We start from the raw sequence: 27,140 nt of genomic DNA, 5'->3' as shown, positions 1-27,140 counted from the left end.
CTCCACAGTCAGGCCCAGACTGGGGTCTTGGACTGGCTGTCTAATGATTTTGTCAGTGGGTTTTTCTCATACTCTTATAACACGCTACCATCTTTGTTGCTGATGTTTAATTAGTTAAAGGGAGGATGTTACTAGTGCTTGCACACGTCTGTCTGTTGTGTACATGTGTGTTCAGCAGTGAGCCAGCTCTGGTCATTCACTGAGTTCAGGCCGTGGGTGTGACTGACATTGGGTTGACTTGTCCTTTGTCATACGTTAGTTTCCAAAAGTGAATTTTTAGCTATTGCACAATTGCAAATATTCACACAAATGTTTGTACATGTATAAAACAAAAAGCAATGAAGGAAAATTATAACTGACCACTGTCAGATGGAAACAATATTGAAATATTTTTCTTTCAAACGCTCACAAATGATTTGTTCGTTCTAGGTTGAAATGTGGACCATAAGATGTGACCTATTTCTGGAAGAGTTCCACAATTGATTTTCAATTTATATTACGTTGAAAATAACTGGTGCTAGAAGACGCAAGGCTGTAACTAAAGGTTTAGAACTCTGCTTGGTTGGGTGGGAAGGTGAAGGACTGATGCATTAGTAACAGTGATAGTTAGTTTACAACATTAAATGATGTAACGTTGTGGTATACAGTATGTAACTACTACTACTACTACTATGACAGCATGTTGGGTTTTGGGTGTTTAGGCTGTGTCAACATGTAAAAAATGTATAAACATGTTTATAAGGACATGTACTGTCACTAAATACACATGATGTTTGTGTGGCTAAAAACAAAACCTAAAGTGACACCATGGGAAAACACAAAGATAAGGAAGTTTAGGATTTTTAATTTGCAGCTGATTTTATTAGTTCATCAGGCATTTTTATGGGTGAGATGGATTCTCTACCCAGAGTGGTTAGTTTATTGAGCCATGTGGGTGTAAGGCTGAGCTGTGGATTGACTATGACAGGATTTCAGGTGTGAGTGTCAGAATATAATGATCCAGTAAGTAATGTTAGCCTGCTGTTTATTAAGGTTAGGGAATGGGAGTGGATTTGCTCCTTGATGACAGGAAACCAGTGTTTGTATCAGAGTGATGCTGAACTGTGGAATCCTGGGTTAGACTCGTTTCGGGAAAATGAAGTCTTTGACTGACCTCAGCTCCTTATCACACATACATGTAAGTGCTAACAGGGTGACGCAGCGATGGGAAAGAACTTAAGACATTTTATTAGTCCTTTAGGATCCTTACAATAACTAATGCAACATAAATACTCATTAACAGACAAATCTATATCTAAATGTTAAACTCCCTCTTTAGTGTAAATGTTGACATAAACAACAACAGGTAGATGTAAAAAATTGTTCTGGGGAAAACAGTAATCAGACCTTTTGATCAGACTTTCTTGGAGGTTTCCGATTCATACGTTACATCACAAATGAGTGAAAGTATGATTTCAAAATAGATGCTGAATTTACAAGTTCAATGAGAGTTTTGTAATACTCCAGCTGCATTTTGAAACAATGATGTAATTTCATCAGAAAAAACACTTTCTGAAGAAATGATGTGGAAGAACTGAATGAAGAGAAAAAGCCGCGATGTTGCATATGACGCCCAAATAGGTGATTTTGCAATATTAATGGTGTAAAAACCTTTGACAGAGAGAAGAGAGCATCTGAGGCAAACCTATTCCACTAATCCTCATGTGTTATTAGCCTGCAAAATGCCTGACAGAACACCAGATGATTGTTCAGTCACAGAGCAGTGACCAGAACTACAATAAACCAGCATGGTTCTCTGAGCAGCAGGACATTTAAGCTGCAAATGAGGACTAAACAGCTCCTTCACCTGTAGTGAAAAACAGCTGAACTGTTAGACATCAAGAAAGGATTAGGAGACCACAAAAGACCCAACCTGTGAAGTAAAGTGTTGTTACCGCTAGGAGTTCCAGCATTTTTCTTTCCTTGAAGGACTTCCCAAAGGTAGGTCAAGAGACTGACACACTTTAGCCAATATCCTAAATGAGCCGTGAACGGCTTCTATTGTTCCATAAACGGCGAGGGGGTGTTCACGCTGAGCTACTTCAACAAAACTTGTGTTTTCTCTCACAGGCTGTGCTGGGCTCATCCAAACCCCCTCTCATAGAGACATGAAAACACACAGTACCAACATCTCTTACTGTACTGTACAATCTTACTGTTGTATCAGGATCAGACAGGTGCAGATGCCTGCTTTGGCCAGAGGTGGTGCAACGAGGAAGGTGTCGGGGTGGTGGAAAGAACTTAGTTGTGTCAAGAAGTGCACTTAGCCCAGTTGGTAGAGTGATGGTAACATACAATAAATTTAAAGATAAAGTCAATACTCAAGTGGCTACCAACTGAGCTACCAGGCTAACCAGGTGCCAAATGTAAAAGGAGCACCTATAACTAGTTTTCTCACATTTAACTAAATGACACATGTTTTCTCACATTAGTTAAATGTGCAAAAGTTTAAATGTAAATGTAAATGTAAATGTAAATGTAAATGTAAATGTAAATGTAAATGTAAATGTTACATGTAATTGTTAAATGTTAAATGTTAATGTTAATGTTAATGTTAATGTTAAATGTAAATGTAAATGTAAATGTAAATGTAAATGTAAATGTTGAATGTTGAATGTTAAATGTTAAATGTAAATGTTAAATGTTAAATGTAAACGTTAAATGATCGAACTGAATATTTAAGTAGACTCCACCCTCTATGATTCTAGATCAGTGACGCGGACTCAAACACCTCAAACAGTACACATAGCTCCGCCCACATCTGACCCTGGATCGGTGGACGACACTACTGGAAAGAAGCCTGAAGTCGAAGCCATCATGGCCGCCAGCTCCGACTCCGTCCCGTTAGAGGAGATTGAACGGGCTGTAACGGCAGGTATGCGGGCTGAGGCTCCGCTTCAAACTGCTGTTCTGTCGTAAACACCATTAATGGGGAGTTAAGTAGGTTTAAATAGAATATTTCTGTGGCGCCGGTGGAGAATTAGTTGGCTAACTATACTAGCTAGCCGAAGTTACGTCCACGCTAAAAACAAAAGTTTCCAGGTCAGATGTGGGCGGGGTTTGCGCGCACTGTTGGAGGTGTTTGAGTTCGCGTGTCTGATCTGAGACCAGCGCTGTTTGAGGGTAGGGGTGGAGTCTACTTGCACAATCATGAATATTCTGTTTTACATTCGACAAATATTTAACGTTTACATTTAACATTTACATTAAATTTTTACATTTATATTTTAACATTTACATTTAGACTTTTGCACATTTAACTAATTGTCAGAAAACGTGTCATTTAGTTAAATGTGAGAAAACTAGTTATAGGTGCTCCTTTTACATTCGGCACCTTATAGAAAACACACGGTACCAACATCTCTTACTGTACTGTACAATCTTACTGTTGTATCAGGATCAGACAGGTGCAGATGCCTGCTTTGGCCAGAGGTGGTGCAATGAGGAAGGTGTCGGGGTAGTGGAATGAACTCAGTTGTTTCAAGAAGCTTAGTTGGACGAGTGATGGTCTCAGGAAGTAAAGGTCAGCAGTTCAATCCCCTGTCTCAGGTTGTTGCCAAAACAATTAATTTTGTGCTGCTTGTCAATCTGATAAACCCTTTTTGCTTTTATGTCACTTTTTTTCCACAGTGAAACAAGCCTCCAGGGTCCAGCATCTTTCAGGTCTGTGGGTTCTGCTCCTCTGGAGCTGAAGGACGGACTTTAGGCTCCAAACCTCCGTCAGCCAGACATCTGGTTCTCTGCCAGAACTGATATCAACCATTAATATTACTTGTTTAGCTAAGACATTCACCAGACAATGTTCCCTGGAGCTTTCCCATGTCACTGGCATTCATTACAATTCAGACTTCCCAGAATCGAGCAGAACAAACTTTTGTGTTGCCAGAACACAGTTTAAAGAGGGACAAACAAACTCTGACTGGTATGAGCCACGAACTGAACCCTGTTTACAGAACATTGAAGGTCTTTACTACTCTATGAGGTTACGTATGGTTTTATATTATAGATTCTACAATAGTTAATGTTTTAAGCTAAAATGTAATTCAAATATTAATTTGAGGTCATAAATCAGAGTGTGGCTCAGTTTCATTTTTCTGTATTGATACAGACGTGTTATCAGTCTGGTGATAAACAGATGGGAGGAGTGTAATAGAGTGGTTTCTGTCTCCCCCTATTGTCCTGTTTATTCTATGGATACGTTATGTTTGGCCAGAACCTTGCTCCCTTTAAAGAGTCTACATCTGCTCCACCTGCAGAGCTGCACACCTCCGTCTGTGATGGTTTCAATGTTGTCCTCCATCCCAACCAAACGCTCCTCCCCAGGGTGCTGTCCCATGTCCACCTTGACCAGTCTATTGCTAACTCCACATAGAGCTCAGTCTGGGCCCTGGCTAAATACATGCTACATACCAGGGAGCTCTGGAGAACCCACCAGCTCTGGGTGGGTTCTGCTCCTGACCAGCTTGGCCAGTTGATAATGAAGCCTCCTGGTGGAGGTCATTTACAGTCTGTCCCCAGTCGAGGACACCTGTACTCACTCCACTCATTAATTTTATTTCTGCAACTGTAACGTCTCTACATTGGCATCACAGTGTCATGAACCCTGTCTTATTTGCTCTTTTTACAGTTTTATTTTGTCAATTCCTGTCTTTGTCTTGCCTGTTTTCTTCATGTCCAGCTTTACTTCCGGTCACATGATTCATCAGCTGTTTTCCAGCATCCACTAGTGTAAGTCCTGCCGGTTGATTTTGTTCCTGACCTCCCTGTGATGACGCCCTATTGGTGTTTTTTTGGAGTTGTGTGTTATTTAGTGTGATGTGTGCTTTTTGCTTCACCGTTTTCACCGCTTCACCGTTTCCTTTAGACTTTCTTATTTTATCATTGCAATTTGCTGCCATTTGAAATATGTACAGTAGGTATATAGGTTATATGTGTTTTGCCCTGTTCTTATCCTCCACCACCTACAGTTCAGACCAGAACAAATGCACTTAAGGAGGTTGCAGTGCATCACAGAGACTGGTTGATTAAATTACTCTGAGTCAAAGAGGCCGACATGCACAGGCCTCCTCTCTGTCAGAACCACACACTGCACAGAGACATGGAGGAACCAGAATCCAGACTCCAAATCCAGTAGATGAGGTCCAGGGAATCTGTTGTTGAAGGTGTAGAGGTGGACTCGTCTGTCAGACACGATACCAGGTGACTGTGTCCACATGCATATCTATCCATCCATCCATTTTCTACTGCTTTTTCCCATTCGGGGTTGTAGGGGTGGAACCTATCCCAGCGTGCTGAGGGCGAGAGGCGGGGTGCTCCCTGAACAGGTTGCCAGTCAATTGGAGGGCCACCCAGAGACGGCAATAGAGAGTAGCCAATTAACCTAATGCATGTCTTTGGACTGTGGGAGGAAACTGGAGTCGGTCCAACATGTTTTTTATTTTGTTGTGCAATGAATATTTGTTTATACATTGTTTATTGAAGTAATGTTAAAGAAGACCTGCAGTGTTTTTATGCAAATAATCTACTGTATTGTTTGCTTTTTTTTTGTTATATTATTATATTAAACAGTGCTTTCACATTCTATGGCTATGTGGTGTAAACTTGGACCAGAGACAGTTTCATCAAAAAATACGCTTCTGCAACACTCTTTTAGGCTGAGGCATAACGTCACCATCTATTTGAATAACTACTTATTGATATGACATTCGCGGTGTTTTGCTTCAGTTGTCAAAGCTACAACTACATTTTAAGGCGTGTACTGCCATCTAGTGGGTAGCAGAGATTATTGCGCCAGAAGACTTAAATCGATACCTGAAGTGCTGTTGCCAATCGCATAACTGCCTCCACCCTGTTTGACTTCTGTCATTCTGCTGTAAAATGACATTATGAAATAAATACCAGCTCCCTCTTCAGGTTCGAGAAGCTGACACACTCGCCATATTTAAGAGCAGGCTTAAAACCTTCCTTTTTGATAAAGCTTATTCCTTTTTGATAAAGCTTATTGTTAGAGATGGTTCAGGTCACTGGCAATGATTGTTAGTCACAGGAACCATCTCTTAGTTAAGCTGCAATAGACATAGACTGCTGGGGGACTTAATTTATACACTGAGCTCCTCTGTTTCCTTCTACCTCTTCTGTCCAATAACCTCCCATCGTTGTTCTTTGTTCAACTAACCTTGTCTCTTTCTCTCCAGTAGTTGTGCTTCTCCCCCACTCTCTCTCTCTCCCCCACTCTGTCACGACTTGGGACTCATTTCCGGTTTTATGTTGTAAGCACTTCCGTTTCTGCTCTTACCATATTAGCTCCCGCCTTACTTCCGGTTCTCGTTACTCACAGCTGTTTGTCAGTGAGTTGGTTACCCACCTGTATTTAAGCACCAGCAGTTACCAGATCTAGTTGAGTGTACTCACCACTATCCAGCGTTACCTTACCTTGCTTGCATCCACTCTTGATCGTGTTCCTGACCATAGTTTCGACCATAGAGTTCTGCCTGATCCTCATCTGTAACCGTAGCCGTGTCTGCCTGGTAACGATCTTGCTTGTTTTAGACCTGAATCTGTCTTGCACCCAGTCTGCACCGTAGTCGAGTCTGCCTGTGAACGAACCATGCTTGTTTTTGACCTGAGCCTGCCTGCACCCAGTCTGTACTGTCACAGAGCCTTATACCTGCCTGAACTGACCTTGCCTGAATAAGAAGAAAAAAAGACCGTTTTCTTCTATCCAAATCCTGTCTGGAGCTGTTGTGGTGGAAATTTTGCAATAAAGGCAGATGAGAGAGAGTTGTCCTTTTGTGCGATTTATCGAAATAATAAAGAAAATAACAAATAATGAGGAAAGCAAATCAAAAAGCCAGCTGGGGAGATCTGAACATACACCACGGAGGTATAATGCAAAGATCACACCGTTCTGAGGTTGTCTCTGCCTTTTAACCCTTCTCCCGGGACCTGGTGGAATCTCCCTATCATACTGTGGGTGAAGATGTTTACATTACACAGGGAATACACAAGGTCTTCAGCCTTGGGTCTGGTGAGGCATCAGATAGAAAGGAGCCAGAGACCAGGGGTAAAAGGCAGACACAGGCCATAAACAATCGGTCAGTCAAACACAACATTAGATGTCAGCACTTAATGTGCGACAGAACCTTGAGAGGAAGATAGATTGTTTGTCTAAGAATGTTCAGTTCTGGGTCTAATCAACAAGTACAGAATGCATGGTTATTATACAGAGTCAGAAATGAGCACACCAAGCATTAAAGTACAATTTTTCCATTACATTTCCCCCCCTTTTGATTACACATTAATCAAACATTAAAAGAATAAAAATTGTCAATTGTGGCATTCATTTTGTAGTAATAAAGGATTCTTAAAAATGATTTGTTAAATGTATTGCTTATAAAAACGTAAATGGCGTAGGAATAAAAGATTGTGAGCTGTTTTTGTGGGTAGTTATACTAGAATAACCCTTGTGTATGAGCTTTGGAAAGACAGGGACATAAGCCTATAATTGATTCCAATCAGATCATGTTCAATCATCCTGAAAATGGGAAGAGGATTATGTGTTGATTTAAACTATTGTGGAGTCAGCCTCTACGTCACTATCATCATCATCGGAGTAATCTTTGTAGTCCTCATTATCAACGTCAACATCATTCTCTACAGAATCAGCATCAGAATCAATGAGTGAATCGGTGTCCGGATTCCTGAATGTAGTGCATTGTGTCATTTGGTACGAAAGCGCCGCTGATGTCGCGCGCAAAATGAGACCCCTAATCAGAGGAATAACACAACAACCAAGCAACATGATCACGGCCATGAAGATGATAAGCGAGACTATTGCCGACATAAAAACTGATTTCCATTTTCCAAAAGTTTGGTCTAGCCAGCGCCAAGGGGACGGATCTACGCCGGAGTTTCTAGCCCATTCGTCTCTAAGACTCTCAAGGCCCCTGATAGCCTTTGTCACAGTGCCATTAGAATCAGTGTTGTTGGGGATAAAAGTACAGCACGCTTCTCCAAACATAACGCAGACACCTCCTTTCTCCGCTAGCAACATGTCCAGGGCCATTCTATTCTGACAAGTCATCTGAGACGTAGGAGCCAGCTGCCCAGACATGCCTCTCATACCGCCTGCAGTTTTGTTGATGAAGCGCTGTTGATTGTAATAAAGGTAGTTGATCCAGGCCGAATTCTTGTTAACCTCTATGATGGGGCCCATGAGAGGAATAGCACTCATCCACCCCGCTGCATGCTCGTTGCGAGCCTTAAACTCTTCCGGCACTCCTCGTGGTACGCCTATTGCATCTATGTAAAGGTCAGGATCCAAGGAACCGCCTGGAGCCCTGCGTCTGGTGCGTGAGTGTTTCTGTGGAGCTGAGGGCAAAAGGTGTATTCCCCCTGTGAGGAACATTACCTGAGTACAGGTGCCGGTCCAATTGGTTGGTAGGGTGGCCCTGGGGTGATCTCCGCAGAGCCACCACATGTCGGACAAGGGCTTCCTTTGCTCGACTAAGTCAGTGGAGGATGGGGCAACGTGTGAGACATTATCGTTCCTGTATGTACAGTATATGAGGGTGAAGGGGCAGCATCAGTGTGAGTCGGAACCGCAAACCGGATCACATGGTCTTCAGTGCGCGTTGGAGACGTCCCATGTCAGGTGACAATTGGAAAAATGGCCTAAATCTATTCCTCCGTCGAGGCTGGAGGTGAAACATTTAAACTGACACGTGGTACACACCGTGTAATACAAGGGAGCCGCGGGCTCCCTTTCCATTACCTTGATGTCGGCCACCTCTACTTTCTTATGTGTGACTGTGGTGGAAATTTCCCATAAAGAAGCAGGTGAGAGAGTTGTCCTTTTGTGCGATTTATTGAAATAATAAAGAAAATAAAAATAATGGGGAAAGCAAATAAAAAGCATGGATGTTGATCGTGCACATCAACAAACCAAAAACCAGCTGGGGAGATCAGTGCACACACCACGAAGGTGTGATGCAAAGAGCCCCCGATCCTCAAGTTGTTTCTGCCTTTTAACCCCTTTCTCTGGCTCTGGTGGAATGTTTCTCTGCAGCAATGGAATTGTTTGTGTTGCCTTATCTCGCTGTGAGTGAGAATGTTTGCTTTCTCACTTCTGCATCGTCATGTCTTGTTATCCAAAGCAAGGAACACAGAGCTTCCAAGACAAGATGCATTTGCTTTAACAGCCTTGGGTCTGGTGGGGAGTCAGATAGGATGGAGCCAGAGTCCGGGTGTAAAAGACAAACATATATCATAAATTATTAGTCAGTCAAATGGAACATCAGATGTTTAGACTTGATGTACAACAGGGCGCAAGAGATTATTTGTTTGTGTAAGAATGTTCAGTATTGCACCTAACCAGCACATGACCAGTGTGTTGGATAAGAAACAGCACAAAGGCAAAATTTTTCCATTACAGTGACGGGACTGTACATCTCCATACCCTTGCCCAGATTGTGCAAGGCGCGCATTTTACAAGCCGGATCGCATCTCGAAACACTGGGGTCCGCAGTGTATCTACACCCGGTGACCTTATTCTGCAGTTGTCGCTCGTTGTAACACTCGCTGCTGTTAAAGGGAGTGGGCACAGCCATGAGATCGGGTCTGGCGACAGCACATGCTACGCATGAATTGTTTGTGAGGGTTTTAGAAGTGTACTTGATGTACGCTAACCATAAGTTTCCTGTGGGGTTCTGATTTACATAGTTTTGGGCGAGCTGCCAAGCTTTAGGGTCCTTAACACTAGAACTACTGGGTTTTCTAAATATACCCATTCCCACTAGAAGGTGGTCAAGTGATCTGCTCGGCTAGCTGAGACCCTGAATCATCTGTGAACAGCTGCTTTTGTTAGGTAAAGAGGGCCATCACTGAAGCACTCTAGGTGGTGGGTTGCATGGGCTCACTGACCCTGCTCCTGCCTGCAAGGCTGCACAGTTCCTATGAATCTATGAGTGACATCCACTGTTACAATGTTCAACCGCTATGTGCTTGGATTTACAACGTGAAAGGATGAGTGTCATTGTTGCGGTCTCACCGAAGGAAGCAATAAGATATCATCATCAATAATACAATAAGACAGTTTCAGATCCTTCTCAAATGTGGCGAAGCTTTGTTTATTTACAAAAAAAATAGTTCAAATATTGTTTGCACTGTAATGTCATCAAAAATTACAGAAAAGATGACAGTATGTGCAATAAAAAATATAAACAGAAAACACTTGAAAGCGTTTTTTATATTCCATTTATTTCGTTATTACTGCTTTCACCTGTACCACATAAAGTCATTGCAGAGCTACAGCCGTGTTCCTACAAAGTTAACCAGCAGTTTATTTCATTATTCCCTCTTTCATGTCCGTCTAGTGAATGAAAGTGGGCGTGGCCATCCACGTCCCAGAGCAGGGACACTGGGGGGAAACGCGCATCAACACGCAGGACAAAGATCTGCGTTTCTCTGCCTGCTACAGCCTCGGCTGCGTTGGGTTGTTATTGTCCCTTTCACCTGTACCATATGAAATGTGTTCCTACAAAGTTGATCAGCTGCTATCAGAATCATTTTTATTCCCCAGGTTTGAACAGGGCAAACATTATTTTTATTTACAAAAAAATTAAAACGTTCACATGTGATTTGCCCGCTTTGATGTAGACAAAATTCTTGAAAGCGTTTTACTTTACATCCCGTTTATTTCGTTATTCCCACTTTCATATGTGTCTGATAAATAAAAGTGGGCAGGGCTATCAGTCCCGTAGCAAAGGTAAGCGCTGACTGTGGGGGCTGGGCGCATCAACATACAGGACAAAGACCTGTGTTCCTCTGCTACAGCCTCCTCTTTCAGCCTGTTGCTTTGGCCCGTTATTCCCCCACTTACTGGTGCCACATGTTGACAAAGTTGACCAGTCGCTTTTATGTAGACACCAAACTCTATAAAGCATTTTACTTTACATTCCGTTTATTTCGTTATTCATATACATGTAATTGCAAATGCTGCACTGAGCTCTCTTTTACTTTGATGAGTTTTGTGTCTACATGAAAGCGGGCAGAACAACGTCCATGCGTGTGTCACCGCTGGAAGCGGCTGGTGAACCTCTTGGGAACATGGCTCTAGCTCTGCAATGACTTTATGTGGTACAGGTAAAAGGGAAAATAACGAAAGAAACGGAAATATAAATCGGAAACGCTTTCAAGCGTTTTCTGTTTAAATTTTTTATTGCACATTTGTTAAAACTAGATGGGTGTACTGTCTTTTTTCCTAATTCTTAGTGACGTTACAGTGCAAAGCGTATGGGATTTTTTTGTAAATAAAAATAATGAAATAAACGGAATATAAAACGGAAACATTTCAAGCGTTTTTTGTTTATGTTGTTTAGACATTTGTTCAAACTACATGGCTGTACTGTCGTTTTTTTGTAATTTCTGGTGACGTTACAGTGCAAACCATATGTGAACTTTTTTTTCTAAATAAAAATAATGTTTGCCCTGTTCAAACCTGGGGCTCGCGCTTGTATCTATAGTGAACAAATGTGTGAGTCCTCCAGAAGTACAGGAGGGTCACACATGTCACCGCAATGGTTGATATGATCGTCATTTTTATCTTGTTTTGTCTGGTGGATGTCATTTTGCGTCAGTGGAAGATAAAAATTTGTGTGAAAGTGTGAATCAAGTGGAAAACAACTCTAGATATGCTTGTCGTAAAATGTTTTGTTCAAAAATAGTGGATAAAAATCACAGAGAGGTATACATGTAAATCAACCACACAATTTAGAGCAAATATTAAAGCAACATACAATGAAGATTAAAACAACAGGATCACAATCATTGTCTTCTTCTTCCTGTTGAATATTAGTGTTAGATTGTTTCCAACCTGTTTGTTGACACCTTGACAGTTCTTTGGGGTTCTTCAGGTTGTGATCAGCTGATCACAGAGACACTTGGGATTCGTTATCACCGCCAGGTTTCCTCCCAATGTCGTCTGAGTCACTGTCACTCCCGTGATGTGAAGAGTCTACACGTCGTCCAGCGTCGGCAACTCAAGGCTGCTCGTGTGTGTGTGTTTTCTCAGGAGCGTGTGTGTAGATGTATGGTCTGGTAGTGTGATTCACTGGCGCAGCTTCAGGCGGCGCTTGGCTCACACCTTTAGCTGAACGGTCAACGCAGCCTTGCCTCAGTGCGTGTGTGAGCACAGCGAGGATCGTCCTTCTCAGTTCTTTTCGTCAGTGATGGTTTTCTCATGTGGTGTAGATGGAGGGTCGTCTGTTGGATCCGGGACCTTCCTGCAGTGGCTGGAGTGGATCCAAGTGGCTCTTTCTGCGATCTTCACAGCCGTGTTGGTCGTCAGAAGGACTTGGAAGGGACCTCGCCACCGTTTGTTCCAGTGCTTCCTGCGAAGCTCCTTAATGATCACCCAGTCTCCTGGTTGAATGATGTGCAGTGGTTCTGTCGCCTGTTTGGGCAGAGCCGCTTTCACCTGTTTGGAGATTTGGGACAGAACAGAGGATAAGTTCTTACAGTACTGTAGCATTGCGTCTTCGCACATTTCAGTAGGTGGTAAAATCCTAGTCTCAGTCTCAGGGTGGAGTCCCATCATAGGAGGTCTACCAAATAGGATCTCATACGGGCTGAGGTTTGTTCTCATCCTTCTCCTCATTCTCATGTATGAGAGCACGATGGGAAGCGCCTGAGTCCACTTGAGACCAGTCTCTGAGCAGCATTTAGCCAGTTTGTTTTTCAAAGTGCCATTCTCTCTCTCTACCGCCCCTCCGCTTTAGGGGTGGTAAGAGCAGTGCTTTCTGATGTCAATGTTCAGAACCTTTCCCACTTCCTCAAGGGCTTGGTTTGCAAAGTGTGAGCCGTTGTCACTGCTGATTTTAGATGGAATCCCCCATCTGGGAATTATTTCTGTTAGCAAGGCTTTGGTAACTGCATGGCTGTTAGCATGTTTAGCTGGGAAGGCCTCCACCCATTTTGACCACATATCAACAATCACTAAACAATACTTATTACCTTCTGCTGGCGTTAGTTCGATGAAGTCCAGCATTAAATGGTCGAACGCCTGTTCCGGTGGTGGGTGAGCTGCCAGTGGTTTCGCAGTCGTCTTACCTGGGTTGTGTTGGGCGCATGTCATACATGCTTCACAGTATTTTTGCGCATAGATTGAAAATCCCTTAGTGTACCAATGTTTTGTAAGAGCATCTAACATTCCCCCCTTTGATACATGGTCTAACCCATGTGTCAACTTCGCGAAATGAGGGAAAAAGTGTTTAGGTAGGCAAGGTTTGCCGTCGGGCCAGTAGCCATACCAAACGCCATGGCTACTGGTGGCGCCATTCGACAGCCAGAGCTTGCGTTCCTGTGGGGTAGAGAATGTCTGAAGATCAGGGAGAGCAGAGGGAGGAGAGGGAGGTTGGGTGGAGGTGGAGGATAAGAGGCAGGGAACAAAGGGAAGGGGAAGTCGGGCAGCTGTCTTCGCAGCAGCATCAGCGCATGTGTTTCCAGCAGAGATGGGATCAGCGCCCCCAGTGTGTGCGGGGCACTTACATACAGCAATTGCAGCTGGTAACAGAATTGCATCAAGCAGATCAGCAACCTTATCATGATGCAAGATAGGTTTGCCATCAGATTTCAAAAAGTTTCTGTGTTTCCACAGAGCACCAAAGTCATGTGTGACGTCAAAAGCGTATCTGGAGTCTGTGTAGATAGTAGCAGACTTCCCTTCAGCCAATTTACAGGCTTCGGTCAGTGCGATCAACTCCGCAGCCTGAGCAGAGTAATGTCTTGGCAAAGCACCAGACTGTAAAACAGTATGAGAGGTGCAGACTGCATATCCAACCTGACAGCGGCCCGAAGCAGGGTCTCTAGAGGCGGAGCCATCAACAAAGAGAACGAGGTCACAGTTAGGAATTGGCACCTCCGACAGATCTGGGCGCGGAGTGCAGACCTGGTTCAAGACCGAAACACAGTTGTGAGGCTCGCCATTGTAATGGAAAAATTTTGCCTTGTGCTGTTTCTTATCCAACACACTCGTCATGTGCTGGTTAGGTGCAATACTGAACATTCTTACACAAACAAATAATCTCTTGTGCCCTGACGTACATCAAGTCTAAACATCTGATGCTCCATTTGACTGTCTAATAATTTCTGATATATGTTTGTCTTTTACACCCGGACTCTGGCTCCATCCTATCTGACTCCCCACCAGACCCAAGGCTGTTAAAGCAAATGCATCTTGTCTTGGAAGCTCGGTGTTCCTTCCTTTGAATAACAAGACATGACGATGCAGAAGTGAGAAAGCAAACATTCTCACTCACAGCGAGATAAGGTGGCGCAAACAATTCCATTGCTGCAGAGAGACATTCCACCAGAGCCAGAGAAAGGGGTTAAAAGGCAGAAGCAACTTGAGGATCGTGGGCTCTTTGCATCACACCTTCGTGGTGTGTGCACTGATCTCCCCAGCTGGTTTTTGGTTTGTTGATGTGCACGATCAACATCCATGATTTTTATTTGCTTTCCCCATTATTTTTATTTCTTTTTTATTTCAATAAATCGCACAAAAGGACAACTCTCTCTCATCTACTTCTTTATGGAAAATTTCCACCACAGAAATTGGCGTTGTCGGCAGGATCCCGCGGCAGGTCGTCTGGACGGTGTGACCAGGGACGATAGTCCTGAGGACTAGGGTCGCTCAGCCTCCAAACCTCTACAGACATTCAGAGCTGGGAGGACTGCTCACCCGTCTGGATCGCCTCTGACGAGATCCACGAACTCAGATTCAAACTCAAATCCTAATTTGGCTCGGCTCGGTGAGAGAGATTCCTTTTAATTTGGGAAAAAACATAAAAGAAAACATAACTAGGACTAGAGATAATAATATTTCTAAAACGACTATGTGGCTGAAAACATCTAAAATATAATAATTAGAACCAAACAATTTTTTTTAATTAAAAAATTTAATATTCGGGTAAAATGAATTAGGTCAAAGTCTGCCCTGGTGGTCGAGACGGTGGTTGCTAAGGGTTGGCTCGTGGGACCGAGCTTGTTTTGTCTGTACTGAGGATACAGACCAGTGTGCAGATCTGAGCGCAGTCCAAAGGGTGTGGACAAGGAAATAAAAGACGGCTTCTGAAATACGGAGCGCGTTTGCAGGGGGAAGTGGTTTTGAGATACGAGGGACCCGGGTCTTAGAGGGGCCTGACGGTGAGGGACCACTTCCGAGAACCCTGTCGCTGATCTGAGCGGTTCCCTTTCTACGGAGACGTCCGTGGAAGAGAAATTTCGAAAAAAGGTTCCGGCCGGAACACATAAAAATCTAAGGCAGGAAACCGCCGGGACTCTGAAAGATGGGTTCGGGGCGATCTAAGTCTCCACCACCAGACTGCAGCATTACAAAAGTAAAAGTAATTAAAAGTAAAAAGTAAATATGGTTATTAGTGCGTTTCATGTTTCCATGAGTGGGAAACTGGTTATGGGTTCAAAAGGAGAATCGCTTTGTGTAAGGACATATGCACCTTAAAAGAAAAATTAGAGACAAAAGAAAATACTTGAAAAAGCAAAACTATCAAAACTAAAGCCCTAAAAGAAACAAAAGAGTGATGAGAGTAACAGGAAAAAAGGAGATAACAACTCTGGGGAAGAATTGTTTGCACTCTGCCACACCACACGCACACCACACACACATCATGTCAAGATCAAATGCTCCCACTGTTTCTGCTCTCTATTCTAATGCAGAACTGAGCGCGATGAGGGTAAATCCGGATCTGGACTCCTTTCCCACCATCAGCAGAAGAACCGGAGGAGAAGAAGCGCCTGATCAACAACCAGAACAGGGTGGAAGCTCTGACACCACAGCAGCTGGAGGACACAGACCACAGCATGGACGCCTCACTGACTCTCACAACGTCTGCAGCCATCACGTTCTGGGCTCATCAGATGAACCAGCTACTACAAGCGTGTGTGTCTGACACAGACACCTGCTTATGACAATCAGCAAAGGAAAACAAGGACAGAGCAACAGCAGAGAAGACGTGCTCTGACACAGACACTGGTTGAAACAACAGGAGAGGCTTCAGACGTGATCGGCCCAATAGAGCTGCATGCGAGGATCCAGGAAAGGTCTGTCATCGAGGAACAACTGTCCCATTGAAAGGTTTCGCCCGCTGGTGTTCACATCAGACTGATGGTTGGGGAAGGAGGAAGGTGACGGTTCCTTTTCACGTGACGTACAAGACGGTACCGCAAACACACACACACACACACACATTCATACACGCAATGAAGAAACACGCTTACAGCTGATACACGCTCAAATTCATGTTCATGCTTATCTGCTCGCAATGAAGAATCGCTTTTTGCTTAAAAAAATCCCACAGAGTGATTTTAAAATGATGACAAACAGCTAAATGACAACTGCTGCATGACTTTACAGTCTGATGGGTTCAAACTATTTTAACTTGCAACAAATTCAGTAATAAAATCCTCTATGTTTCTAAAAGGGTTTGTGCACAATATAGGTTTGTCTGGCCAGACTAGAAGACTATAGGAAAACAAAACAGACTGTAGAAAAAACAAAACCAGACCATAGGAAGACTGAAACCGACTGAAACAGACTATTAATGACTATTAAAGGGAAGACGACTATTAGAGAGAAGTAATAATAATTACTGTACGTACCAGACTATTAAAGAAAAACCTATTCTTTCACTGTCTTGTGCAACATCTGACAGCAAGACACCGTAACATTCATTTTTGCTTTCAAACTTACGCCCAGTTTAAATTTTTAGGAAGAGATCTTGTGTAGTTTAGGTATTTGATTGATTTTCACTCCAGACGGAGTGCAGGTTACGTCTACAGACATTCTAAATAATCCCTCTTTTGTTGGTGTTAACTTCAGCTCAGCTGTGCTCTTATCATTGGCTGCTGAGGGGGGGCTGTAACTGAGGCCCTCACACAGGCTGCATCACAGCTTGTTTATGATTTCACACACACACACTGACAAACTGACCTCAACTTCCCTCTTTTGGGATGAACACAGGTCTGCGCTTGCGATTTCTTTTACTAACGAACAAAAAAGATTTTTGATGTTTATTCTACAGCTCCACACTTCCCTCTGTGAAAACATGATGGAGACAGATGCAGGACGTGGGTCCTTTCGTGAACAGATGTCAACGGGGTGGAGACTGGTGAACGACTTCTGACCCCATGTGACGTATTTACCTACTTTGCATACTTTTAGAAAACTTTTTTTTATTCTGCCTGTCATGTGCAGCAAACAGTGAACTGGGTACCTCCACATTCTAATGACACACTACATGTTTTTATTTTCATTTTTCAGAGGACGCTCTGACCCAACACTCAGCCTTACAGGAAGCCCTGCTTCCCTGTGGCTCACACACAGACATGATGTAGGTTCAATCAGAGGATGTGAACCAGTGGTCATCACACCTAAATCTGACCACAGACCATGTAAACAACAACACCCTCTTAAAGGAAGCCATAGATGGTGTTACTGCAGACACCACTAAGCTACTGAAACATTGGATGCTACAGGCCACAAAGAGAGCCTGTCTAAATTACACTTTGTTCAGACAAAGGTTATTTTCTGGGTCATTGTAATTACAGCTGATGGCAAATCCATCTCACCCAACAGAGTTAAAGCAATTTGAGACCTGCCTAAACCGTGCACGTAAAAACAGCTGATGTCTTTTCTAGGTCTTTGTTCTTATTGTAGGAACTTCATTCCTAACTTTACTGTTTGAGGCCCCACTCAGGGTTCTGATGCAGACGTCTTCATCGTCCACTTCTTGTCTCACGTGGACGTCTGAGGCTGAACAACGTTCACCGACCTCATGCTTGCTCTTCAGTCGACTCCTACTTTGGGTCTTCCTGATCTGACCCTATGCGACCTTTCACTCAAACAGTGGATGAGAGATCAGGTTGTACGACTTCTGTTCTTTTGTCCTCATACTTTGATTCTTTTGGAATAGATCACATCTTTCTACAGCCCGATGGCTTAGATGCAACACCACCTTGCTCAACATGCTGAAAATTACTATCAAGAGTCCGTCGTGAAGTCTGGCTCTTTGCTAAGACACTACTCTGCTCAGGCTGCAGAGTTGATTGCGTTGACTGAAGCTAGTAAACTAGCAGAAGGAGAGTCTGTTACCATCTACAGACTCCACAGATGCTTGTCACACGTTGGTTCTCTGTGGAAGCATAGGAAGCTTTTGAAGTCTGATTGCAAACCTATCTTACATCATGATAAGGTTCTGCTTTGCTGGACGCTGTCCTGCTGCCTACAGCTAATGCTGTTTGTAACTGTCCCACTCACAACATCATAGACAACTTTGTTTCTGCCGACATGCAGCTGCAGACGCTGCTGCGAAGGTCGCTGCCCAACAACCCCTCCCTCTCCTGATCCTTGTTTCCTCTCCTGATCCTTGTTCCCTCTCTCCAACTCTCTCTATCCTTTCCTTCCTCTCTCCCTGTGCTTTAAACATTTTGTACCTCACAGGAACGCAGACTCTGGCTGACGAATGGTTCCACCTGTAGCCATGGAGTCTGGTATGGGCCTGATGGCAGCCGTGCCGCCCAAACACCTTTTCCCCACAATTCAGATTTCCCAACAGGTGAAAACAGGCGACAGGACCATTACACCATCCAACCAGGGCACTGGGTGATCGTTGAGGAGTTCAGGAGGAAGCACTGGGACTCCAAACGGTGGCGAGGTCCCTTCCAGGTCCTTCTGACAACCCACACGGCTGTGAAGATCGCAGAGAGAGCGACTTGGATCCACTCCACTGCAAGAAGGTCCCGGATCCAACAGACGACCCTCCATCTACATCTACACCACACAAGAAAACCACCACTGACGAAAAGAATTGAGAAGAACGACCCTCGCTGTGCTCACACACGCACTGAGGCGAGGCTGCCTTGACCGTTCAGCTAAAGGTGTGAGCCAAGCGCCGCCTAAAGCTGCACCGGTGAATCACACTATCAGATCATACATCTACACACACGCTCCTGAGAAAACACACACACGAGCAGCCTTGAGTTGCCGACGCTGGACGACGTGTAGACTCTTCACATCACGGGAGTGACAGTGACTCAGACGACATTGGGAGGAAACCTGGCGGTGATAACAAATCCCAAGTGTCTCTGTGATCAGCTGATCACAACCTGAAGAACCCCAACGAACAATCAATACTTCAACACACAGGTTGGAAACAATCTAACGCTACTGTTCAACAGGACGAAGCAGATTGTTACAAGACATCAATTGTAACCTCGTTGCGTTAGACATTTTATGTTACTCTGATTATTGCCTTGATCATATGATGTTTTCATGTAACTTTGCACACTACTTTTGAATGAGAAAATTTCACATAATTCACAACACTGAGTTTAAATATCCTAAAGTTGACTTGGTGTTTAATTTGCTCACAATCACTTTATTCACTGCTACAATTAGTTTTATCCTTCATCTACAGATGAAAGACAACACAAGCGGAAAAAACGCATCATCATTCTGGTTAAATCCCTGAATCTCGTATTCGCTCTAGGCCCAAATGTACAATTAAAGATCCGAAAGCATGAAATCTATCTGAAGATTATATGATACAGAACCCCACCGGAAACCTATGGCTATCATACATTAATTGTCTTTATTACATTACAATTGAATGGCCGTAGACACGTTGTTAGCAGAGGAAAGAGACGTTTGTGTTATGTTTGGAGAGGCATGTTGTACTTACATCCTGAATAACACTGATTCTAATGGTATTGTGGCGAAGGCGCTCCACGGCCTTCAGAATCTCAGCTAACTCTGGTATAGGTTCTTTCCCTTGGAAATTGGCTAGACGAAATGTCTGGAAAATGGAAATCTGTCCTCATGTCCACAGCTGTTTCCTTTATAATTGAGATGGCTGTGATTCTCTTGTTTGGTTTTTGCGTTATCCCACTGGTTAAAGGTCTCATCATGCGTGCGACCTCAGCAACACTCTCGTATCAAATGACACAATGAACTATGTTCAAAAACCCCAACTCTAATTCACGTAATGACTTTGACGATGGCTATCTGATCACAAAATATAATCTGGTACAAATATGATTATGGACTTATTTTCTTCACATGCTCATACAGAGGTTATTCTTGTTTAACTACCCACCAAAACAGCTCCCAACCTTTTATCCCTAAGTTACTTGCATTTTTATGTGAAGGTGTATTTTTGAATTTTGACTTAATACACTTACTGTTTCATTTGTAAGGGTTGTTACTACAAAATGCAATGTTTGAAAAAATTTATTATTTTAGTGTTTGATTAATGTGTAATCAAAAGGGGGGAATGTAATGGAAAAATTTTGCCTTGTGCTGTTTCTTATCCAACACACTCGTCATGTGCTGGTTAGGTGCAATACTGAACATTCTTACACAAACAAATAATCTCTTGTGCCCTGACGTACATCAAGTCTAAACATCTGATGCTCCATTTGACTGTCTAATAATTTCTGATATATGTTTGTCTTTTACACCCGGACTCTGGCTCCATCCTATCTGACTCCCCACCAGACCCAAGGCTGTTAAAGCAAATGCATCTTGTCTTGGAAGCTCGGTGTTCCTTCCTTTGAATAACAAGACATGACGATGCAGAAGTGAGAAAGCAAACATTCTCACTCACAGCGAGATAAGGTGGCGCAAACAATTCCATTGCTGCAGAGAGACATTCCACCAGAGCCAGAGAAAGGGGTTAAAAGGCAGAAGCAACTTGAGGATCGTGGGCTCTTTGCATCACATCTTCGTGGTGTGTGCACTGATCTCCCCAGCTGGTTTTTGGTTTGTTGATGTGCACGATCAACATCCATGCTTTTTATTTGCTTTCCCCATTATTTTTATTTTCTTTTTTATTTCAATAAATCGCACAAAAGGACAACTCTCTCTCATCTACTTCTTTATGGAAAATTTCCACCACACCATCGTCAGGGCCTGGAAACAAAGTGGCTGGGTTAAGCACATTGCACCTTTTGACAGTAATGTTTGGCATTTCCAGTAAGATAGTGTTGTATCTAAGCCATCGGGCTGTAGAAAGATGTGATGTTTTTTGTTCCAAAAGGATTAAAGACACGGCATGAGGAAACAGCAGGGTGACATCAGAATAGCCAACAATGTCACGTGATGCCAGCACGGCTTTCTCTGTCGCAGCCACTGCTCGGAGGCATCGTGGGAGCCCGGCAGCGACTGGGTCAAGCTTAGCAGAGAAATAGGCTACAGGGCGTGGACGCCCTCCGTGATCCTGTAGAAGGACAGAGGTCATACAACCTGATTTCCCATCCACTGTTTGAGTGAAAGGTCGCATAGGGTCAGGCAGACCCAAAGTAGGAGCCGACTGAAGAGCAAGTTTGAGGTCGGTGAATGCCTGTTCAGCCTCAGATGTCCATGTGAGGCGGGTGGTGGATGCAGAAGACGTCTGCATCAGAGCTCTAAGCGGAGCCTCCAAGACGGCGCAGTTAGGAATGAAATTCCTGCACATGCCTAAAAAGGACATAAGCTGTTTGTATGTGCACGTTTTAGGCAGGTTCTGAATGGCTTCAGCTCTTTTAGGTGAAATGGATTTCCCTTCAGCGGTAATGATGTGACCTAGGAAGGTAACTTCTGTCTGAACGAACTGTAATTTAGACAGACTTGCTTTGTGTCCTGCAGCATGCAGGTGTTTCAGCAGATTGATCGTGTCTGCTGTGCAAGTTTCCTGATCCTCACTGCAGATCATCAAGTCGTCAACGTACTGCAGCAGGGCGGTGCCTGGGGACAAGACAAGATCATCCAGGCTGTCCTTCAGTGCCATATTGTAGATTGTAGGGCTTTCTGAATACCCCTGGCACAGTCTGGGAAAGGTGTATGACTTTCCGTTAAATTCAAAAGCGAACCAGAATTGGCTGTCTTTGTCTGAAAAAAGCATTGGCCAAATCAATTACTGAAAAAAATTTAGCCTTGGGCGGAACCTGAGAAAGAATGGTGTAGGGGTTCGGTACCGTAGGCGCGCGTGTTTGGACCGCCGCATTTACTGCTTGCAGATCCTGGACAAACCTCCATTCTGTTGGCTGTCCTTTGTCTCTGATTTTCTTAACTGGGAAGAGTGGAGTCCTTACTGGAGAGTTGTCACATGGAACGACGACTCCTGCTTTCAACAGAGAGTTAAACACCGGTGTTATTCCTTCAATTGCTTCTCTCTTTAAAGGGTATTGCTGTTTGCATAGTCTGTGGTCAGATTTTGGCGTGATGACCACTGGGTCACACCCTTTGATCAAACCTACATCATATTTGTGTGTGGCCCACAGGGAAGCTGGAACTTCCTGTAAGGCTGGATACTGCGTCAGAGCATCCTCCGACAAAAACACGTGGTGTGGAGTGTGTGTGGAATGTTGTGGTACCAAGTGCACTGTACGCTGCGCATGAAAGTTAGACTGAAAAAGTTTTTGTAAGCATGCAAGGTAAGTGAATACATCACATTCGGGTCGGAAGTCGTTTGCCAGTCTCCTTCCCGTTGACATCTGTCCACATCTGTCTCCGTCATGTTTTGACAGAAGGACATGTGGATCTGTAGAATAAGCATCAACAAATCTTTCTTGTTCGTTAGTGAGAGAAATCGCAAGTGCAGACCTATGTTCATCCCAGAATAGAGAGGTTGAGGTCAGTTTGTCCGCATGTGTGCGTAACCATGATTTTTCAAACTTCTCATCAGGACCAGAAGACACATGTGCTGTACAAGACAGGTCAGATGCGTCTCTAAAGGTCGTATTTTGTCAGGAAACAAGCTGTCGAGCAGCCAGTATGAGGGCCTCAGTTACAGCCTCTCCCTTCAGCAGCCACTGATAAGAGTAGAGCAGCTGCTCTGAGCTGAAATTAACACAAACAAAGGAAAAATTATTTACATTGTCCGTGGTTGTGACCTGCACTCCCTCCGGAGTGGAAATCAATGAAATACCTAAACTACACATGAGATCTCTTCCTAATAGATTAACTGGGCATAAGTTTAAAAGCAAAAATGAATGTTTGAGTGTCTTGCCGTCTGATGTTGTGCAAGACAGAGGAACAGTAAGTTTTTCTTTTATTGTCTGGCCAGACGAACCTATAGTGTGCACAAATCGTCCACTCATTTTAGGTGGATTGGAAAACATGGAAGATTTTATTACCGAATTTGTTGCTCCTGAGTCTACTAAGAACATCATACGTTCACTTGGAACCGTCAGAGCAACCTCAGGAAATAGTTTGAAACCATTTGACTGTAAAGTCATGCAGCAGTTGTCATTTAGCTGTTTGTTATTCTTTTCTCTGTGGAATGTTTTGAGCAGAAAGCAAGTCTTCATTGCAAGCAGGCAAGCATGAATTTGAATCAATTGAGCATGTATCAAGTGTGAGTGTGTGTGTGTGTGTGTCTGCGCAGTACCGTCTACGTCATCATGTGAACGGAAACCTTCGCTGGGCTCCTCCTCTAGTCAGTCTGACGAGAGTGCCCGGGAGGGTGGAACCTGACGTAGCCGGGGGCAGTGCTTCTTCCAGTGTCCCATCTCGCCGCAGATGTGGCAAGCGTTTCCTGGATCTCCAGATGCGCCTCCTGTGACTCTGTTGTGCCAATTCCGTCTGAAGTCTCTTCCTCGTCCTCGCCCGCGATACCTGCCTGCTCCTCTGTTGTTGTTATGCATTGCAGAGAACATCTCCAAGGATGGCAGATACAGTTCGCTCTGTTGTTTTTCCTTCTTCGCCATCTTCTTCTGCTGGAGAGTGTCATAAGCATGGCATGCGTGTCTTGTGAGGTCAGACAGACGCGCTTCTTCTTTCCATCCGATGTATGACTGCTTCACGGCGTCAAAAACTTCAGGGAGTAAGCCTTTCATCACCAGTTCACACAGGTGACTCTCGTATGTTGAACAGATGAGTCCTCCCACTCCTTCAGGGGGAGGGTGAGCTCCTCCGTGTGTATTGTATGCGGTGGTGAGGCGGTGAACAAAGTCATCAACTGATTCCTCTGGTTGTTGTTTGCACGTAGTGACTTTAATCATACAGACTTTATCAGGGAACGCAGTTTCGAGGTGGGCAACAAGCGTCCTCACTGCGGCAACGAATCCATCATTTAAGTTGCTTGTCCAGTCTTTGTGTTTGAGAGCAAGTGTCACATCAGGCAATTGTCTAGCCAGCTTTTGGTATTCACAAGGTGCAAGGCGTTTGGCCAGGATGCGACGAATCTCAGCTCCAGTGGGTCTGTACTCCTGGCAGAAAGCCTGAAGGTTGGCACCGAATGTCTTTCCTGATACAGTGATGTCTGGAAGAGTGTGAGCAAAGTCAGCTATGTCAGCGCTAGTCCATGGTCTGTGCACTAACATGCATCCTTCAGGGCCGGCCACTTCCACCATGGGCAAGCTAATTTCTTTAACCTAAATTTCAAGGCATCTGTTGTTTAATTCAATTTCCTCTAAAGTTTTAACTTTGATCGTTCTACTTTTACGAAGCTGTTTCTCCTTTTCTTCTAATTTTTCTTTTAAAGCGCGTATGTCCTTCACACTGAGTGAACCACCTTCTTGAAACCCATAATGTTTTGTCCAGTCGTGAAGAAATGACACGCACTCATCACCATATTTACGTCTCATTAATTTTGTAATGCTGCAGTCTGGTGGTGGAGACTTAGATCGCCCCGAACCCATCTTTCAGAGTCCGGCGGTTTCCTGCCTTAGACTTTTTTGTGTTCCGGCCGGAACCTTTTTTCGAAATTTCTCTTCCACGGACGTCTCCGTAGAAAGGGAACCGCTCAGATCAGTGACAGGGTTCTCGGAAGTGCTCCCTCACCGTCAGGCCCCTCCAAGACCCGAATACCTGAAACCAATTTCAGTCGCAACAAAACGGAATCGCTCTCACCGGGCCGAGTAGAGGATGGATTTTGAGTTCGTTGGATCTCGTCAGAGGCGATCCAGACGGGTGAGCAGTCCTCCCACTCTGAACAGCTGTAGAGGTTTGGAGGCTGAGCGAACCTAGTCCTCAGGACCGCCGTCCCTGATCACGCCGTCCAGACGACCTGCCGCGGGATCCTGTTCGTGGACGCCAATTTCTGTGGTGGAAATTTTGCAATAAAGGCAGATAAGAGAGAGTGGTCCTTTTGTGTGATTTATTAAAATAATAAAGGAAATAACAAATAATGAGGAAAGCAAATCAAAAAGCCAGCTGGGGAGATCTGAACATACACCACAGAGGTATAATGCAAAAATCACACCGTTCTGAGGTTGTCTCTGCCTTTTAACCCTTCTCCCGGGACCTGGTGGAATCTCCCTATCATACTGTGGGTGAAGATGTTTACGTTACACAGGGAATACACAAGGTCTTCAGCCTTGGGTCTGGTGAGGCATCAGATAGAAAGGAGCCAGAGACCAGGGGTAAAAGGCAAACACAGGCCATAAACAATCGGTCAGTCAAACACAACATTAGATGTCAGCACTTAATGAAGAAGAAGAAGAAGAAATTAACGCTTAATAGTCCCACAGTGGGGAAATTCATTCTCTGCATTTGACCCATCCCCCTTGGGGGAGCAGTGAGCTGCCACATGAGCGGCGCTCGGGGAGCTAGCGCGAAGGGACTCAGGGACACACCTGATGCCGAGGCGGGGGGATCGAACTGCAGACCTTTTGCCTTCCGAGGTCGACGCGCTACCAACTGAGCTACCATGCCGCAAATGTGCAATAGAACCTTGAGAGGAAGATAGATTTGTGCTATATAAATAAATTAAATTAAATTGAATTGAATTGAGTCTCATTCTCCACTTCTTCCATGTACAGGTTAGCAACAATGGGTGACACTGGAAAGCCCATAGCACAACCATACCACTGTCTGTAAAAGTCACCTCTGTAGCTGAAATACTGCATGTGATGTTAAGGCACAGTAGTGCAGTTTCAGTAGTGAACATATTTGGTCTGGGTTGAGTTTGCTTCTGGTGCTGAGTGAGCTGTCCTCCTCCAGTGTCTTTCTAAATGCTGTTACAGCATCACTGGTGGGTATGCTGGTGAAGAGTGAGGGGAATAATTGTGTGGCCTTCAGACAACTTCCTTTAGACTGAAGATGTTACAGACGAGGGTCAAACCGGACTGAACAAGGTTCTAAAACACGCTCCTAGAGCGGGGAGACAGACTACAATGCCCTACAAACTGGAGGTAGGACCCAAATGCACGACCCATAGACAGGACTGACAAATAATGATTTAATATATTAAACATGTAGACAGAGGACAACACGAACTAAGGACGCTGCATATGCAGGATAAACCAGAAAACAAAACATGCAAACTAACACATAAAACTCACAGGTAAACTAAAGATCGCTGCAGAGCAGGAAACTAAATAACTATCCTAAAACACAAAACATGCAAACAACAGTATCAAACGTAATCAGCAAACAAACACACAAACCTGGACAGAGCACGCTGACACGGTAACAAGTAACACATAATGTGACAAGTAACAAGTAACAAGTAACAAGTAACAAGTAATGCACCAACAAAGACTGTGCACAAACTGAGACCTTAAATACCAGACAAGACAGGTGAACCCAATCAAACTAATACAGGAAACAAGGACACAAAACCAAAAGGGTGAAACCAGGCTGCCCCTGGTGGCGTGGAAGCCGAGTCACAACAGAAGAAGCCACTTGGATTGGTGGTAAAACGTCCAGTTGACATAACTCAACCTTCAGACATTTCTTGGAATGATCTCCTTGTGCTTGCATGACTGTGCCTGAGAAATAATTTAATGTGGAAACCAGTTTGAAACTATCTGAGGGACCCCAGGCTGGCCCCCATCTCCAGGCCCCAGTAAAAAAGCCTGCTGCCCGGCCCTAAATGTGTATGTGCTTAAGCTCGAGGAACCTTGGAAAACCACCAGTTCACAGAGGAGCCCAGCAGACAGAGCTACCTAAGAGAATGCCCTATCAACTGGTCCCCCAGGGAGGCAGGATCCAGAGTCCTGGATGACTAACACAATTAAAACTGAGGGTCATATTACTTTGGGAGGAACAGTGACAGGTCAAGAAAGGCATCAATGCACATGCAGAGCATCAATGCAGAGCAACG

General features: G+C 44.1%; 1 protein-coding gene and 1 long non-coding RNA gene across 2 annotated transcripts; one reads left to right on the top strand and one right to left on the bottom strand.

Annotated features, from left to right (window-relative positions):
* The first annotated feature begins 2,604 nt into the window (after positions 1 to 2,604).
* LOC129604279 (uncharacterized) lies at positions 2,605 to 5,616 on the top strand. The gene is made up of 3 exons (XR_008695039.1): positions 2,605 to 2,914; positions 3,437 to 3,562; positions 3,670 to 5,616. It is a non-coding gene; the product is annotated as an uncharacterized LOC129604279 (long non-coding RNA).
* Positions 5,617 to 11,936: 6,320 nt separating this feature from the next.
* On the bottom strand, positions 11,937 to 25,737 carry LOC129604247 (uncharacterized). Its single transcript, XM_055509777.1, has 2 exons — positions 23,481 to 25,737; positions 11,937 to 12,514 (listed from the first exon to the last, which is right to left on the bottom strand). Exon 1 carries the CDS (start codon positions 24,442 to 24,444, stop codon positions 23,530 to 23,532), a length of 915 nt encoding a protein of 304 aa, XP_055365752.1. The 5' UTR covers positions 24,445 to 25,737; the 3' UTR covers positions 11,937 to 12,514; positions 23,481 to 23,529.
* Positions 25,738 to 27,140: the final 1,403 nt, after the last annotated feature.

The sequence above is a fragment of the Betta splendens genome, chromosome 6, assembly GCF_900634795.4.
Source record: "Betta splendens chromosome 6, fBetSpl5.4, whole genome shotgun sequence".
Classification (NCBI taxonomy): domain Eukaryota; kingdom Metazoa; phylum Chordata; class Actinopteri; order Anabantiformes; family Osphronemidae; genus Betta; species Betta splendens.
This window is presented reverse-complemented; position numbering and strand designations above follow the sequence as displayed.

What these genes read in the sequence shown, in the direction of transcription:
- LOC129604247 (XM_055509777.1), bottom strand. Translation starts at nt 24,444, where the DNA reads ATGGTGGAAGTGGCCGGCCCTGAAGGATGCATGTTAGTGCACAGACCA.